This window comes from Quercus robur, chromosome 9 (genome assembly GCF_932294415.1).
Source record: "Quercus robur chromosome 9, dhQueRobu3.1, whole genome shotgun sequence".
Lineage (NCBI taxonomy): Eukaryota > Viridiplantae > Streptophyta > Magnoliopsida > Fagales > Fagaceae > Quercus > Quercus robur.
The window spans coordinates 26,429,128-26,443,180 of record NC_065542.1 but is presented as its reverse complement, the minus strand read 5'-3'; the positions used below and the strand labels follow the sequence as shown (position 1 = coordinate 26,443,180).

The 14,053-nt window shown below is 36.9% G+C and overlaps 2 protein-coding genes across 3 annotated transcripts; both read right to left on the bottom strand.

Annotated features, from left to right (window-relative positions):
* Positions 1-3,082: 3,082 nt before the first annotated feature.
* LOC126699206 (pathogenesis-related protein PRB1-3-like) lies at positions 3,083-4,195 on the bottom strand. The gene has a single exon (XM_050396882.1). The coding sequence runs from the start codon at positions 3,830-3,832 to the stop codon at positions 3,275-3,277; it is 558 nt and encodes a 185-aa protein (XP_050252839.1). The 5' UTR covers positions 3,833-4,195; the 3' UTR covers positions 3,083-3,274.
* Positions 4,196-4,842: 647 nt separating this feature from the next.
* On the bottom strand, positions 4,843-12,112 carry LOC126700104 (uncharacterized protein At1g51745). 2 transcript variants are annotated; one of them, XM_050398098.1, is made up of 4 exons: positions 11,574-12,105; positions 9,078-9,676; positions 8,601-8,906; positions 4,843-6,687 (listed from the first exon to the last, which is right to left on the bottom strand). In XM_050398098.1, exons 1-4 carry the CDS (start codon positions 11,753-11,755, stop codon positions 5,435-5,437), a joined length of 2,340 nt encoding a protein of 779 aa, XP_050254055.1. In that variant the 5' UTR covers positions 11,756-12,105; the 3' UTR covers positions 4,843-5,434. The 2 variants fall into 2 exon arrangements, with proteins under 2 accessions (XP_050254055.1, XP_050254054.1); XM_050398097.1 differs by having other exon boundaries at positions 8,601-9,676; positions 11,574-12,112.
* Between the last annotated feature and the right edge of the window lie 1,941 nt (positions 12,113-14,053).

The following is a 14,053-nucleotide window of genomic DNA, read 5'->3' as shown; positions in this document are numbered from 1 at the left end:
AGAAAATACACATTGATAATTTGTCTTATGTTGAAAACTTCCCTATTAATGTGCTTATTCAAGACCTAATGATAGGTTCTTGCCAATGTTTCATAGATATTGCTAAAGGTAATATTCATAGCACCAAAATGTTAACTGCTATTGATTGTCCTAACTTTATCAATATTTCTTCCCAAGAATCGAAGCATGTTACGTGGATAAGTACCACTAATAAGTGGAATAATACTAATACTTATACCACTAGTAAGTGGATTATTATGACTTCCTCGGCAGAGAGGAGGAACAAGGGAAAAGCACTAGCATAGGGCTATTCTCAAGACAAAAGGCTCCCAGCGGGACAACCTTTTGCAATGCATGAAGGCGCATCTTCTGGAGTAAAATCCAGAGGATCAACATCCCCTCAGGAATTTGTCCTGGCAGAGGTGACATCTTCCAGTGGTGATATGATAATTGCTTTGTAAGAAGTTTTGTCTAAAAGGTTACAATTCCACAATGGAACCTATTTAGAACTACTAGATTCTATCAAATTTATTCTTGATATCCTTCAAGCTGCTTTTATTCGAAACCACCGCAACCTCTTCTTGCAAACTCTCCGAGCACTTGAAATCCACCTTGTTAACCTTACTGCACAAAATGAGGCCCACATAAGCCACTATGCTAACCCTGTTTCAAAAAATGAGGCTTTTAGAAGCCGTCTTGTTCACTACCTAAACATTGATCCCTACACTAGTCAACTCTTTGGCAAAGAGGAAATTCATTCAATGGATAAAATGACTATAATGGGCATTGATTATGCTAGATTGAGTCTTAAGACCCAATCTATGTTAAGAAGTGCTATTGCCAACTTGCCAACAGATAAACAATCTCGTATTCTGGGAAGCAAGGCTATGTTTAAGTCTTTTGACTTATGGTACAAATATTTCAAAAAACTTGTTACAACCACTATTCCTGATCCTGATGAACTGGATGAAGCTGACAATGCCTTTGTCCAATTAGATTTGGAAGAACACTTTGGGACCAGTCTCAGAGTGTATGAAAAGAAGCATCTGTTTCCAAGACTTCCGGTCAATTATGAAGAAGAAACAGATGATGATGATGACAGGGACCCTGACTGGCTGTCCTAGATGTTTGAGGATGATTTTATCTGGTTTATCAAGTTAACAAGACATGACTAGATTAGCCAGTTCCCGTAAATTATTCAGAGATCTGTTTCACAAATTAACAGCCCTTCTATTTCTATTAGATGCTAGAGCACCTTGCTGAAATGGGAAAGAGATAATTGGATGGAAGTCTAGCCCTCAAAACATCTCATTCTCATTAATGGGTTCACTCATCAAGGTCAATGAAGGAGATTCCCACCTATCCTTTAAGGACCCTTTTGCTCCTGCTGATTGTTGGAGAAACTATTTCAATAATCAAATTATTGAGACTATCCAAGACCTATGGAAGGACTATCATTTCATAGGAAACACAGATAGAATTCATGTTTTTGGTATTAAACCTTACATCTATGTAGTTCGCCATTTAGAAAGAACTAGCCATGATGATCCAAGAAAGTTCCTTACACTGGGAAAAAGTCCTGTTTATGAGCCAATTTTATATTGTGGATTTTGCAACCAGTATGCTGTTTATCATGAACATGAATGTGATTCTCCAAGGGATCCTTATGATGGTTATCCATCCAATGCTCCTTCTATTGATTGAAGAGTAGCTTCCCTAGGCTACTACTGATTGGAGGCTACAACTATTGCTACTATTGCTACTATTGATAATGCTAAATTGATTCCCCTATTTGTCTGGTTTGCACAATAGCCAAAATACTATAATGTTCACTCCTTGGTAAAGGCTCCTACTTTGGTTTTACACCAATGCTCCACTACCCCATGCGTAAATAACGATGTTCAAAGAGTTTCTTTTGGCTTTTAGTCATTTCAAAGTCAGAAAGATTCTTCTGCTCTTTTGGCCATTCCAAAGTCTACTATTGTTGTTTCCTAATGCTCAGAAAGATTCTTTTGGTCTTTTGGCCATTTCAAAAGACTACTATTGCTCCATGCGTAAAGTCTTCTACATGATGGTGTTTTGGAAATTCTTTTGACTTTTTGTCTTTTCAAGCCTTCTTTGGAAATGCTTTGTTGATTACCCATGCTCTACTGAGATGCTCTTTGGAAAAGGAGTTTCCTCAGGCTTATGATGATGTTCTTTGAAAAAAGAAGTTTCCTCAGGCTTTTGGTCTTTTCAAGTCCTCTTTCAGCAAGACTTGGCACTTTAGATTGAAGAAAATGATAAGATTTTGCTGCTGAATGTTTGAGTCCAAAAAGTGAAAAACACTGTTCACTTTTTACTGTTCGTAGATTACTGTTCACCGATTACTGTTGTCTTTTTATTGTTCACTTTTACTGTTCAGTCCGAATTTTTGCCTATTTAAGGGGGTTGTCCCTTAAGTTTAACTGAGAATTCTTTCTTTAGAACTTTTTCCTTTTAGAAGCCCTTTTCTAGAGAGAGTTCCTTGTTTCCACCTAGTATTTCCTACCACTATTTCCCTACAAATCTTGTAACTAGAACTAGTACAAGCTTTGTAACTATTGAACTGTTTCAACCTTGTAACCTATTGAGATCTACTGTAAGTATTGTTATCTATTTTCAATAATAACTACTTTCAGTGTTTAGTTTGTTCTATACTTTAAATTATTTTGATCTATTTGGCTGGTTCCATCGCCTTATTATTGTTGTAATCTATATTGCTTGGCCGGTTCTACGGCCTTACTATTGTTTTCCTATTTATATATATAGAAAGCAAATTTTATTGCTACTTTTATAAAACTTATATAAGAAACACTTTCTGCCGGTGGGGTTCTAAATAACTAAACTTGTAAATGCTCTTGGTCGGATGATAAGAGCAACTATCATGAAGCGAATCTATTGTTTCTATATAATAAAAAAAATGGAATACTTATTATATGTTTATCTAAAGAAAAAAAAATTGTTTTAAAATAGGACATTATTACTCATATTTAGTTGCTTGGACAAAGAAACTCTCGATTCTGAATAAATTTTGTAATGGCAATGGAGAAAAGGAGAGGAATGAAGACCAAATATATATGACCATATATTATGTATTTATAGAACCACGTTTACAATCACATGGTCCACATGGACCTTGGAGCCAAACTGCTTTGGTTATTACCCTAATATCACAATGTATGATTATTAATAAATGAAACAAGTATGAAGTCTCCCAACAGATAATGAATCCCCTCTCATTATGTACAACAAATTAAAAAGGCTTTTGACCTATCACATTACCATGGGGATCATAGTTACAAGTGATAAATGTGTCCTTACTCCTACATGTCACTTTTGCGCAACCAACCTTCAAGCTTTGCCTCCATATCATCTGGGTATAGTGCAGGCAATCTTTATTCTGAGTACAAGAATTTGTGTTATGGTTGTAGTAACTTCTTTCAGCAGCCCATGCTTCAACAGCATCACCGGGTTTCCAATCCTTGCCACTTCCCCAAAATAGGTTTTCACCATAGTTGCTATTGGAATGAATCAAAGCACAATCTCCTTGGCGTTGGTGAGCCCACCAAGACGCATAATCGGCTAGTTTCTTGCTCCATGTTAGAGGCGGGAGACCAAGCTTTGCTCTTATAGTGTTGTGGGGTATCAAATATTGTTGATTTGTGTTGTGAGGAGTGGTTTGTAATAGGCGACTAGCAAGAAATCGATTGGAAAGCTCATGAGTCGAGTGTGAAAAGTAGAGGGAAGGAAAAGAAGAGAGGAGAAGAAAAGTTTCTAACAAGCAACATGAAAGCAAGGGTTTGATCTCCATTAGGGACACAGAGATTGTGTTGGTTGAAGTTGATGAAGATCAGAATTCAATCTATAGGTATATATATAGCAGAATTGTAATTTATATTCAATATTATAGATGCTATATTGATGCCAAAGAGAATCATTTCATGTGATAATGTGAAGGAGGTTTGGGTTGTAAAGCACGTTAATGAATGTGAAAGGCGAGGATCCAGCGAGAAAATAGGCCTGATCTTGAGGAGTGGGGTCTGACTTTTACTAACTAACAAAACCGCTACTAATCATTGGGACAATATATATTTATTTGGAAAATTCTGATATTATTGTGGCGTAATAATTCAGATTTTCTTTGCAATCAAGTTTTAAAAAAGAAACTTTCTCCAAAAAAAAAAAAAAGGTTTTAAAAAAGAAAAAAATGAATCTTCAAGACCGTGACCCGTGAGCCTCATAATTGAACTTGCAGTTTTCACTTAACTAATTATCAGTTTATTATCACTTAAATAATTACAGAAATAATTAAATACATAATATATGTAATTAATCATAAATCCTAAGTTTATTTATTTCTTTTTTTTTTTATGCAACGGCATAATTTTTGCACCTCAGACAGCTACAAGGTAGAGAGCAAGACTAAAGTTTACTTCGTTGCCACTGTGACCATGGATACTGGCAAGTCTTAGAAAAGCTTGCATGGAACACTGGTACCTCACTGGGAAGTCTCACAATCACTGCCAAAGTGATTGATAGATTTTAGGATCCTCTTCATTTTGTAATGACCCCCTAGTGCAATATGATGAAATTTTCCATGGGGAAAAGAAAGAATACCGTTTTGCTAACTGAGAATATTCGAGATATCTTTGAGGGATTCCTTCCAAAATTTTGTGGCAGAGAATTTTAGGATCTAAGTTAACGCGCACTGTCAAAAACTATGGCAAGAATTGCATACAGAATAACACGTTACAAGTAATGGCCTGTATATCTATCTATACACAAATAAATCTTTTCAGCCCCATTACAGGTTCTTTCAAGTTCTGTATAATTCCCATATGCATTTCTAAGTCTTGCAGTTACAGACAAACTAAGAATTCTACGTATCTATTTTACATGAGTGAAATCCAAACAGTGGACCTTCTCTCTCACTGCAATGAAATTTGTTCAACAGAATTACAGATTCAGGATGTATGACGTATCTAAGTTGATTCCCACTATTCAAGGTTTTCTATTTTTTGTTTTTAAATTAGCCAAAAACTTGTAGATACATTAACTAGAACGGAAATAAATTATACATTCATCAATGTAAATTTCTAAGTACCTACTTATATCCATATAAGTTATAATTACCTTGTTTCTGGCTAATGTGAACTTTCTTTCTCCAATTCCTCAGAAACTCATATCCAACAAATGTGCCGTTACTGGCTTTTATATTAACTATCTATGGTCTCTTCCTCTTGCTTCATCTCATTATTCAAAAAAGGCAGCAAATCTTCCCCTTCACAATGCTGACAATCAATAGAGTTGGTGTTGGAGTTGCGTCCTCGGAAAGAAGAAATTAGCAACATCTATTGTGCTAGGCTGCTAGGAGTATATGATTATTGTTCCCATATGAAAATGTACATGTAATCTATGACTGATTTCTCACCACATCACTATTCAACAAAACCGCATTACTAGCTGCTTTTGATGGCGGCCTATTTATCTTCTCAAGTAACCTACTAAATACTAATTTAACAGGTATGCAAGCTACTGTAGTGGGCCCAGATGACTCTGCCTTTATCAGCCTATCAACTTGATAACTGTTGCTATCATTTATTGGCTTGATACTAACATTCTGTTCAGTAGCTATTGAAGACAGAGTTCTAGTCTTCTGACTAGCTGACAAGCTTCCTTTTTTTGGCTGCTTTTTCAAAACCTTCTTTTCAGTTGGAGGCCGAGGAATGTGAGGGAGGCTACTCCTCTCCAGGATTGATTTATGACTAGAACTGCCTGCATTTAATTTCTTGAATGGCACTTTCCTTTCTTGATCTAAAAAAGGAACATCGTTGGGAGCTTCATCACCATCCAATGCTGATGATAGATGAGGCCGTGGAACCCGAACATTTGCTGTCCTCCTTGCAGTCCTCCAAGCTGGCTGAAGTGCCGTATTTTCATTGTTAAACACTTCATTGTCAAAATCATCAACTGTAGAAAGAAGTGTTTCAGCTGAACCATCTTCTAGGGCTTCAATTTGAATTGGGTGCCCTATAATTGCCTTCCCATTTAGCTTGCTCATCAGAGAAACAATAGGCACGGGCGCTTTTTGATAGCCTCCTTGGACCTTCAAATCCACATTTACTAACATGGATCTTGACCTCCCACCAAATTGACGGTTGTCATCAAAATATGCATCAAAACGCTCCCCTTTCATGCCCCAATATCCTTTAAAAGCAGGCTGATCCTCCCATGTGTAGTCCCAATCAAATATATTATGATCAACACTATGTCGACCCCTGGATGCAGCTCTTGATACCAAGGAGTCTCTACCATCCACTTTAATCCTCTGAGTCCCAAAATCCTTTTCAATTATATCATCCTCATCAACACTATAATCAAAATCTTCATCTCTACGGAGACTCAAATGCTGCCTCAATGTCCGTTGGCTCAAACCACTTCCCCTCTCTTCAGGATATGTTCCATGAATGGAACCTTTTCCATCACTTGTATCCGCAGACCTTTTTGTAAGATTTCGAGTATTCCTTTTGCCTTTCAATTTCCATTTGGACACAGCTTCATTAGCAGAAACATGGTCATGGTGATAAAGGTGAGACATGTCCCCAGAAAATGCTGATTCATCATGCTCCTCAGTGCTAATGCTTCCCCGAGTATTCCATTCTGCTTCTGTAGGAAAAGCAACATATGAAAACACCAGAAAATTAGAGATTGATGAGAAAAAATTCAAAGAGCCAAGCCATAGCCATGTACAAGTATCAAGAACAATAACAACGATCATTTGCATGAAATCCCCAGTGTGATCCCAAAACCATTGGTACAAAGATTATAGGAGAAGAAAATAAACATGAGGGTATTTTACACTTTTCATGAGCAAGGTATGTTTAAAAAAAAAAAAGCATTAATGCTACTTTTAATGCTCTCACTCCAAATAAGACTTGAGCAATGGGTGCTAGGGACTTAAGGCACATTAGTTTTGTTGACAGTATCTATAAATTTTCGCCAAATTGTTTGAAGAATGCCTTAGGAAAGCTGCTGTTGAATGTAAAGAAAGCCTATATGAAAGGCAGAAAAATAAAACTAGATTATGTATTGATAGCAATTGAATGTCTGGATAGTATGCTAAGGTTGGGTGTTTCAGGGGGTGTGATATAAATTGAATTGGAGAAAGCTAATACATAAACTGGAAATTTCTATAATACATGTTAGTGCGATGTGGTTTAAGGAGAAAGTGGAGAAGGTGGATTTATTTTTGTATATGAATGTTCACTTCTTAATTTTAATTAACGAAAGTCCAAGTGGTTTTCTTAGGAGTTCGAGAGGCTATGATAGAGGGATCCACTCCCTCCTCATCCAGCAGTCATGGATGGGGGAAAAAGATAGGAGAGGGAGAGGGGGTGCAATTATCTTCTTTCACTGTGGGAAATTTTAACACTAATCTGCAGGTGATCTAACATCCAACCTTTGCTGATGCACCTTAAATTTTATGTGTAGCAGATCTGAATCATCTTCAATTCTGGAGATGTTTTCTTATTTGTTTTGAAGCTATTTCGGAACTAAAGGTGACTAGTTGGCAATTTGTTGGGGGTAGCAGTATCTCATCTTCCTTTGGCATATTTCGGGTTAATTCTAGGTTCTTCTTTCTTGTTTGGGATGGTGTGATGAGCTGTACGTGAAAAAATGTTGCAAGCTGGAAAAAGCTTTATTTGTCAAAAGGAGGAATGCTTACATTAGTAAAGAGTACCCTATTTAGCCTCCCAACTTACTACTATAGGTCTCTTTTTTGTTGCCTATTGGTTAGCCAATAGACTAGATAAGGTCCAACAGGATTACTTTTATGGGTGGAATTGGGGACATGTTTAAATTCCACCTAGTCAATTGGCATTACTGTTTGTGCTCCCATTCAAAATGGGGGTTGGGACTGTTGGTCTCCAATCAAGTATTACTTGGCAAATGATGATGGCAACTGGTTAAAGAGAATATAATTCTATTGATGTTACTTTATCATATTAAAGTGTCATCTTATGAGATCCACAGGAAGAGTATAAAATCAAATCCGACAGGTTCATTACAAACACCCTTTATAAACACAAAAGTTGCAGAACACCTAATTTAACTGATTCAATGAGTTCAAAAATTGGGTGCAGCAATGAAAAATACCAAATTTCTTGTTGAACTAACACTGAGAGTGAAAGACAAAATTCATTAAGAGGTCATTGGAACCCCACTAAAGATACCATGTTGGCCTTAGTCCCAGTAATTTACCAGGACAAAGTGCCTATTACATGTGTTGAATAGTATAAGAAGTCAAGGCATCATGAACAAGTGAGCATACATAAGAACAGAAAATATTTCAACAGAATTTATACTGTTTCTAATATATACCAAGATATGGTTAGTTAACAGCAGAGAAGTTACCAAAATTTTCAAGTAGGACAGATATCATCAGCTAGCATAAAAAAGTGGGATCTTTTGAACATATAAAGCAGTAAACCACATAGTTAATCAAGTTTTAATAGATAGATAGATAATGATTACAGTGTGGCCATGAGATCAGAAATTAAGACTAGCAAGACTTAAACCTGATAGCATAGCCATTTCTTCATCCATATCTGGTTCAGTTGCAGAAGAATCAGACTCAGACTCGGAAGAATCAGTTTCAGAAGAATCAGTTTCAACATCTTCTGTAAAACCAGAGGAGTGCTCTTCAATCAAAGAACCAGGATGAGTATGATAGTTACCCACCCCAAACTGGGAAGCTGACATCTCATTCTGGTTTGGAGAAGTTTCATTGTAATCCAAGTAATCCAAAGAACCACTACGCTCTGTTTCCAGGTACACACATCTGCTCCTCTTTGCTCGGAAAGCAGCTCCCATCTGCTCCACTCCTGAAATAGAAGTAGAAACAGTACCACAGTCAGGTCGCAAGGTATGAGGGACTCCTAATTTTGCACTATGCAAAACTTGAATAAGAGGTCGGCTCTTATCACGTGTCCTGAGAAAAAATTCCTCAGTCAACCCCTCATTTGATCTTTTCCTTTTGTCAAAAGGATTTTTACCATTTGCATGACTTGCATTTCCCATGCTAAGATCACCACCACTAGGAAGCGCATCAGCATGATTATCAGTTGTAGGTTTCCGAGAACCATTGGAAGCAGCAGAAGGTGAAAGCCTCCGCTTGGGAGGGGCAATCCTCAGGCCAAAATCCTGCAAGCCTCTCATCCGAGGCATGGTTTCAGAATGATCATCATCACCACTGAGTTGATTTCCATCTTTGGCTTTCCTTGCAGAAATAGAACCAAATATAGTCTTGTCTTTATGATATGTTTCAAGCCCGCTAGGAAACTGATGTGAATTGGAATTTTCAAGTTTTCCATTATCATCCCCAAAATTTTCGGAAGAAGCAACAAACCCCTTTTTCATACCACCAGATGATTTACTGTTCATGCGGTCAGATTCTATGCCTAATTTTCCTTGTTTTTCTAACATTTGCTTCTCAAGTTCAAGAGCATGAAGAATAGCATCTTCTCGACGTGCATATTTCTCTCTTTTCTTTATCGGCATGCCCTGTGAGGATTCAGCTTTTTCAATACAATCATCAAACTCACCACACCTAAATGCCTTCACACGCTTGGATTTCTCTAAATTGTACCAATCCCTGAGAAGAAAGCCCACAAACAATTTTTATAAATATCAGTAGGGACAATTAAAAAAACCATGAAGATTGACCACAAGGGGAATGAAACTCTATCCCCCCCCCCCCCCCTCTCTCTCTCTCTCTCAAAGTAAAAAAAAATCTTCAATTCTCCAGGTCTCGCAGTCACAAATCCCACACACACAGGTGGGGCAGGCTGGGGACTCACAGTTATTGTGTAGTGAAAGATATAAGTACAAAATAACCAATTGAAGAAGTTCATCAATCAAATTTCAAATTAAAAGGAACTCAATAAATAACCCACAAAGAAAAAGAATGAGAAAACGACAAAAGTCTCGTAATTTAACAGAAGACAAGGACAATCTAGCTTTACAAAAGCTCAATATATTCAAAAGAAACCAGAAAACAGTAAAGAACAATGCATATATGTACAGCCACTAGTTATAAATGTTTACAATCCTAAATTCCATAAGTATCACCTCCTATCCATACAACAACAAACAAACCCTTAGTCCCAAAAGTTTGGTGTCAGCTATGGATCCTTGACAAATTAGTTAGGGTCGGTCATATGTAATCTCTTCTTCCATTCTACTCTATCTAAAGTCATACTCTCGGTTACTTCATTAATTAACATGTCCTTTTTTATTACTTCTACTAATTTGATTTTTGGTCTTCCTCTACCTTTTTTCGTTCCCTCAACTTGGATCAATTCACTCTTTCATATTGGTGCATTAGTTTCTCTCATCTAAACATGACCAAACCATCTTAAGCAATTTTCCTTCATCTTTTCATCAATAGGGGCTACCTCTATCTTTTAGCGAATTTTCTCATTTTGAATCCTATCTTCCTATGTATTGCTTCCTATTCCTATGAATGAGAAAAAAAAAAAAAGTATCACCTCCTATCTGTAGGGTGCCAAGGATCTAAGCAACAAAGTTTCCTTACCCCACTTACAAAAACAAAGAAGTAATGTTTCTCTTCTTCTTCTTCTTCTTCTTTTTTTTTTTTTTTAATTAATTTTTTGATAAAACAAAAATCAAAATTATTATTTTGAAAAAAATATAAGTTGTAAAACGAGTGGAAGATACTGGATGGGTCATGGGGTTTTGGTTCATGATTTGTGGTGATTGTTCAATTTCCAAGTAGATTCTCATTTCACTAGCTGTAGATTGGCTGATGGATTGTGTATTGCATCTTTGAAAGGTCATGCATAGAATTTCTACACTCATATCTCCCCTTAACTTGTTTGGTCCTTCATAAAGGGTTGAAAGGCATGATGATGGGACATTCTTTGCATAATCATGTTCATAGGTGAGGTTGTTCTAACAGCAATTTCCATAATTTAGTTTCCGAAACAACAATCTAAAACTTGCACTCAGCCCTGAAAACAGAGATGGCCAGTAAATTAGTGGAACACTAAAGCACTAACCCGAAAAACAAAAAAATGACGCACTCACTCGCGACAAAATCTCTGTTTGTGAGTGTTTGACACACTAGTATATCTACATGTATCAATCTAAAGAATTCTACCTCAAAATGCACACCTCCTTCCCATGTAAGAACACAACAAAGGGTTCAAGATCCATCAACTGTTTTTCTTTTTTACCCTTTTCCTACTCAACTAAGTTATGAAATCCCAATTTATCACTCACTAAATCAATTCTAAACCCAAAAAAAAAAACATAAACTTTACAATATGAAATGCACAATATAATACCATTAAATAAAACATTATGAACCCATGTTTTCATTTGTGATAAAAAGCTGAAAATGGAAAAGAAAGAAGTGCCCAATAATCTATACACAAATATAATCACATAAATCACTAAACAGCGTCAAAATGTAAACTTGAATAGAGAGAGAGAGAGAGAGAGAGAGAGAGAGAGAGAGAGAGACTGACACGCTGGCATCCTCCCTTCCAAGGAGCTTGACGGGAGTACCAGAGCGAGGGGAGGTGAGATGCGAAGTGTCGAGCTCTTCGGGTCCAAGTATCTTCCCGGGCCACCACGACCCGTTTCTCCTCCGAACCCAAACGATCGATCCAGCGCTGCACCCTCCCGCACCTGATCCCTCATTCTCCATCTCTCTCTCTGACTCTTTCTCTCTTTCTTTCTTTCTCTCTCTCTCTCTCGCTCGCTCTCTCTCTCTGTGTCGCTTTCGCTCGCTCGCTCTCTCTCTCTCTCTCTCTCGCTGTGTAGGGTATCTCTGTTAGAAAGCTCAACCACCGGCGAAGAAGAAATGGATGATCCGAGAAGAATTGTGACCGGGTGATCCGACACAGGGGACTCGGGTTAGGGTTAGGGATTCCATTCAATTTGGTTCAGATTTGGGGATTTCTCTCCATTTTTATTTTTTTAATTTTTTTTCCAAAAATAAAATTAATTCCTGTCTCTCTCTCTCTCTGTAGAGTCTAGAAGGGTCTGTAGCTATTTTTGATGGGTTTGGCTAAAGTGTAAAAATTTTGGTGGCTGCGTTGGTTGGGTTGGGCTTTGGGTTTGGAGCCACTCCCTCACTGGTCTGGGTTGGGTTCGATTCTTTATTTTTTTTAATTTTAATTTTTGGTTTACACGCGAATTTCGTACTGAATTGATGGTTTGTCATGTGCGTGCACGTGCAAGGCGTGGTCCATGCATTAAACAGTTTTTTTTTTTTTTTTCAACGCTGGTGGAAATGGAATATCCTTCAAAGTTGGTAGTTGGTACCAAAAAATGTGGTCAAATTTTGAACTCTTGAGATTTTTGGAAGTTTGGAACTGACCAGTCCCATTGGAGTAGATGGTATCTTGTGCACTCATTTTATGAAAGGCACTTCTCATAAATACGCGAATAAAATAGGCATATAAAATAAATTTTTTTTTTTTTTTTTTTTCATTTGAAAGTTTTCAAGAAATCGAGACTTTATTTATTTATTTTTTTTTAGAAATGTTTGAAAATATGAGATATCTAGACTAGGACAGGTTGTTACTTACTAGTAGTGCTTTTTAGTTATTGTGCATTAATTACCTCTTTCTTTTTTTTTCTTTTTTTTTTTTGAATAAAATATGACACTAGATAAAAAGAAAAGCTAACATCAATAGGGACTGGCACACCTCACTTTTTTTTAATGGTTTGAGAAGGTTTTATAATATTACAACTTGATTTTTATTTTTTATTAATTTTAATTAAATGTAAGATACACCTTAAATCAATATAATGAGTGGGGCGGGACTAGTACCCACGGCGCTATGGGAGGGAAGGGGTTAAAACCGCCCTATGGCACACCCTTTAGGGACTAGGGGTGGTTCCCCAAACATCACAAAAAGCAACTTAGGTGCGGTTTGGATCCAGTTTTTTGTGTGTTTACGTTTTAAAATCACGTTTTTTTTTTTTTTTTCAAGTCCCAACATTTGACTTTTCTCTTGTGAACAGTGCATCCGTGCGTGGTTCACGGATCTCACAAACTTCACTTTTTAACCATTTTTTTATTAAAAATGAGTCCCACGGTACTTTCATATATTTAAAAATTATTTTGCTATAGTATTTTCAGTTTTCAGTTTCAGCAAAATAAGTTCTATTCAAATGGATTGGTTTAGTTTTATGGGCTACAAAATTATAATTTCTAGTAACATTAACATGGCAAAAATCTCATCATACAAAATTAGAAAGCATAGACAAAATGTCCATTACAAGGCTCTGAGTTTCACAGAAAGAAGAGTTGGGGTTGTTGTGGACTGCCTTAACTGTGTTTTGAGAGTCTTCTTTGAATATTACATACGTCAACCCAAGTTGCATAGTCTTTTGTTTTTTTACTGTCATAGTTGTTGCTTTACATACCTACAACATTTGTACTTTTGTATATGTCCAAGCATATAAGAGCTTTTGCCTAATGATTTCTCAAACTACTGCTATATAAGATTTATCTTGTATGATTGATGCATCAAAATTGAACTTGCACCAACCTGGTGGAAGGGAAGTTTAATATTTCCTTTGAAGAAGAAATTGGTTAAGTGCAAGACCTGGCTTCTTGTTGAGTTCTAACAATGTGGTTTGTTCTTTGAGATAAGTCAACTGGCTTTGATTTGATCCCATCATTAATTAAAGCATTTATTGAACACCAGATTTGGTCACATAGGATGGCAGCAAAATCAGGAAATTGATTCTTTTCTTCTGCATTCAATACATGGTCCTTAGAAGAGGAATATAATTGATGACGTCGAAAATTGTCACCAATGGGTCACACCGTACTCGCGACTCGAAGCGAACCTGCATGACAGAAGCAATCGAAAGAAGTCCTTCAGAGAGCACCGGTGTGGTGCCGGCCAAAAGCTCTTCGACGGTCAAGTTAGAATTCTTCTGTTTTACTTAGAGCGTTAAAGAGGGTCAATTAAAGTGTACCTCGATT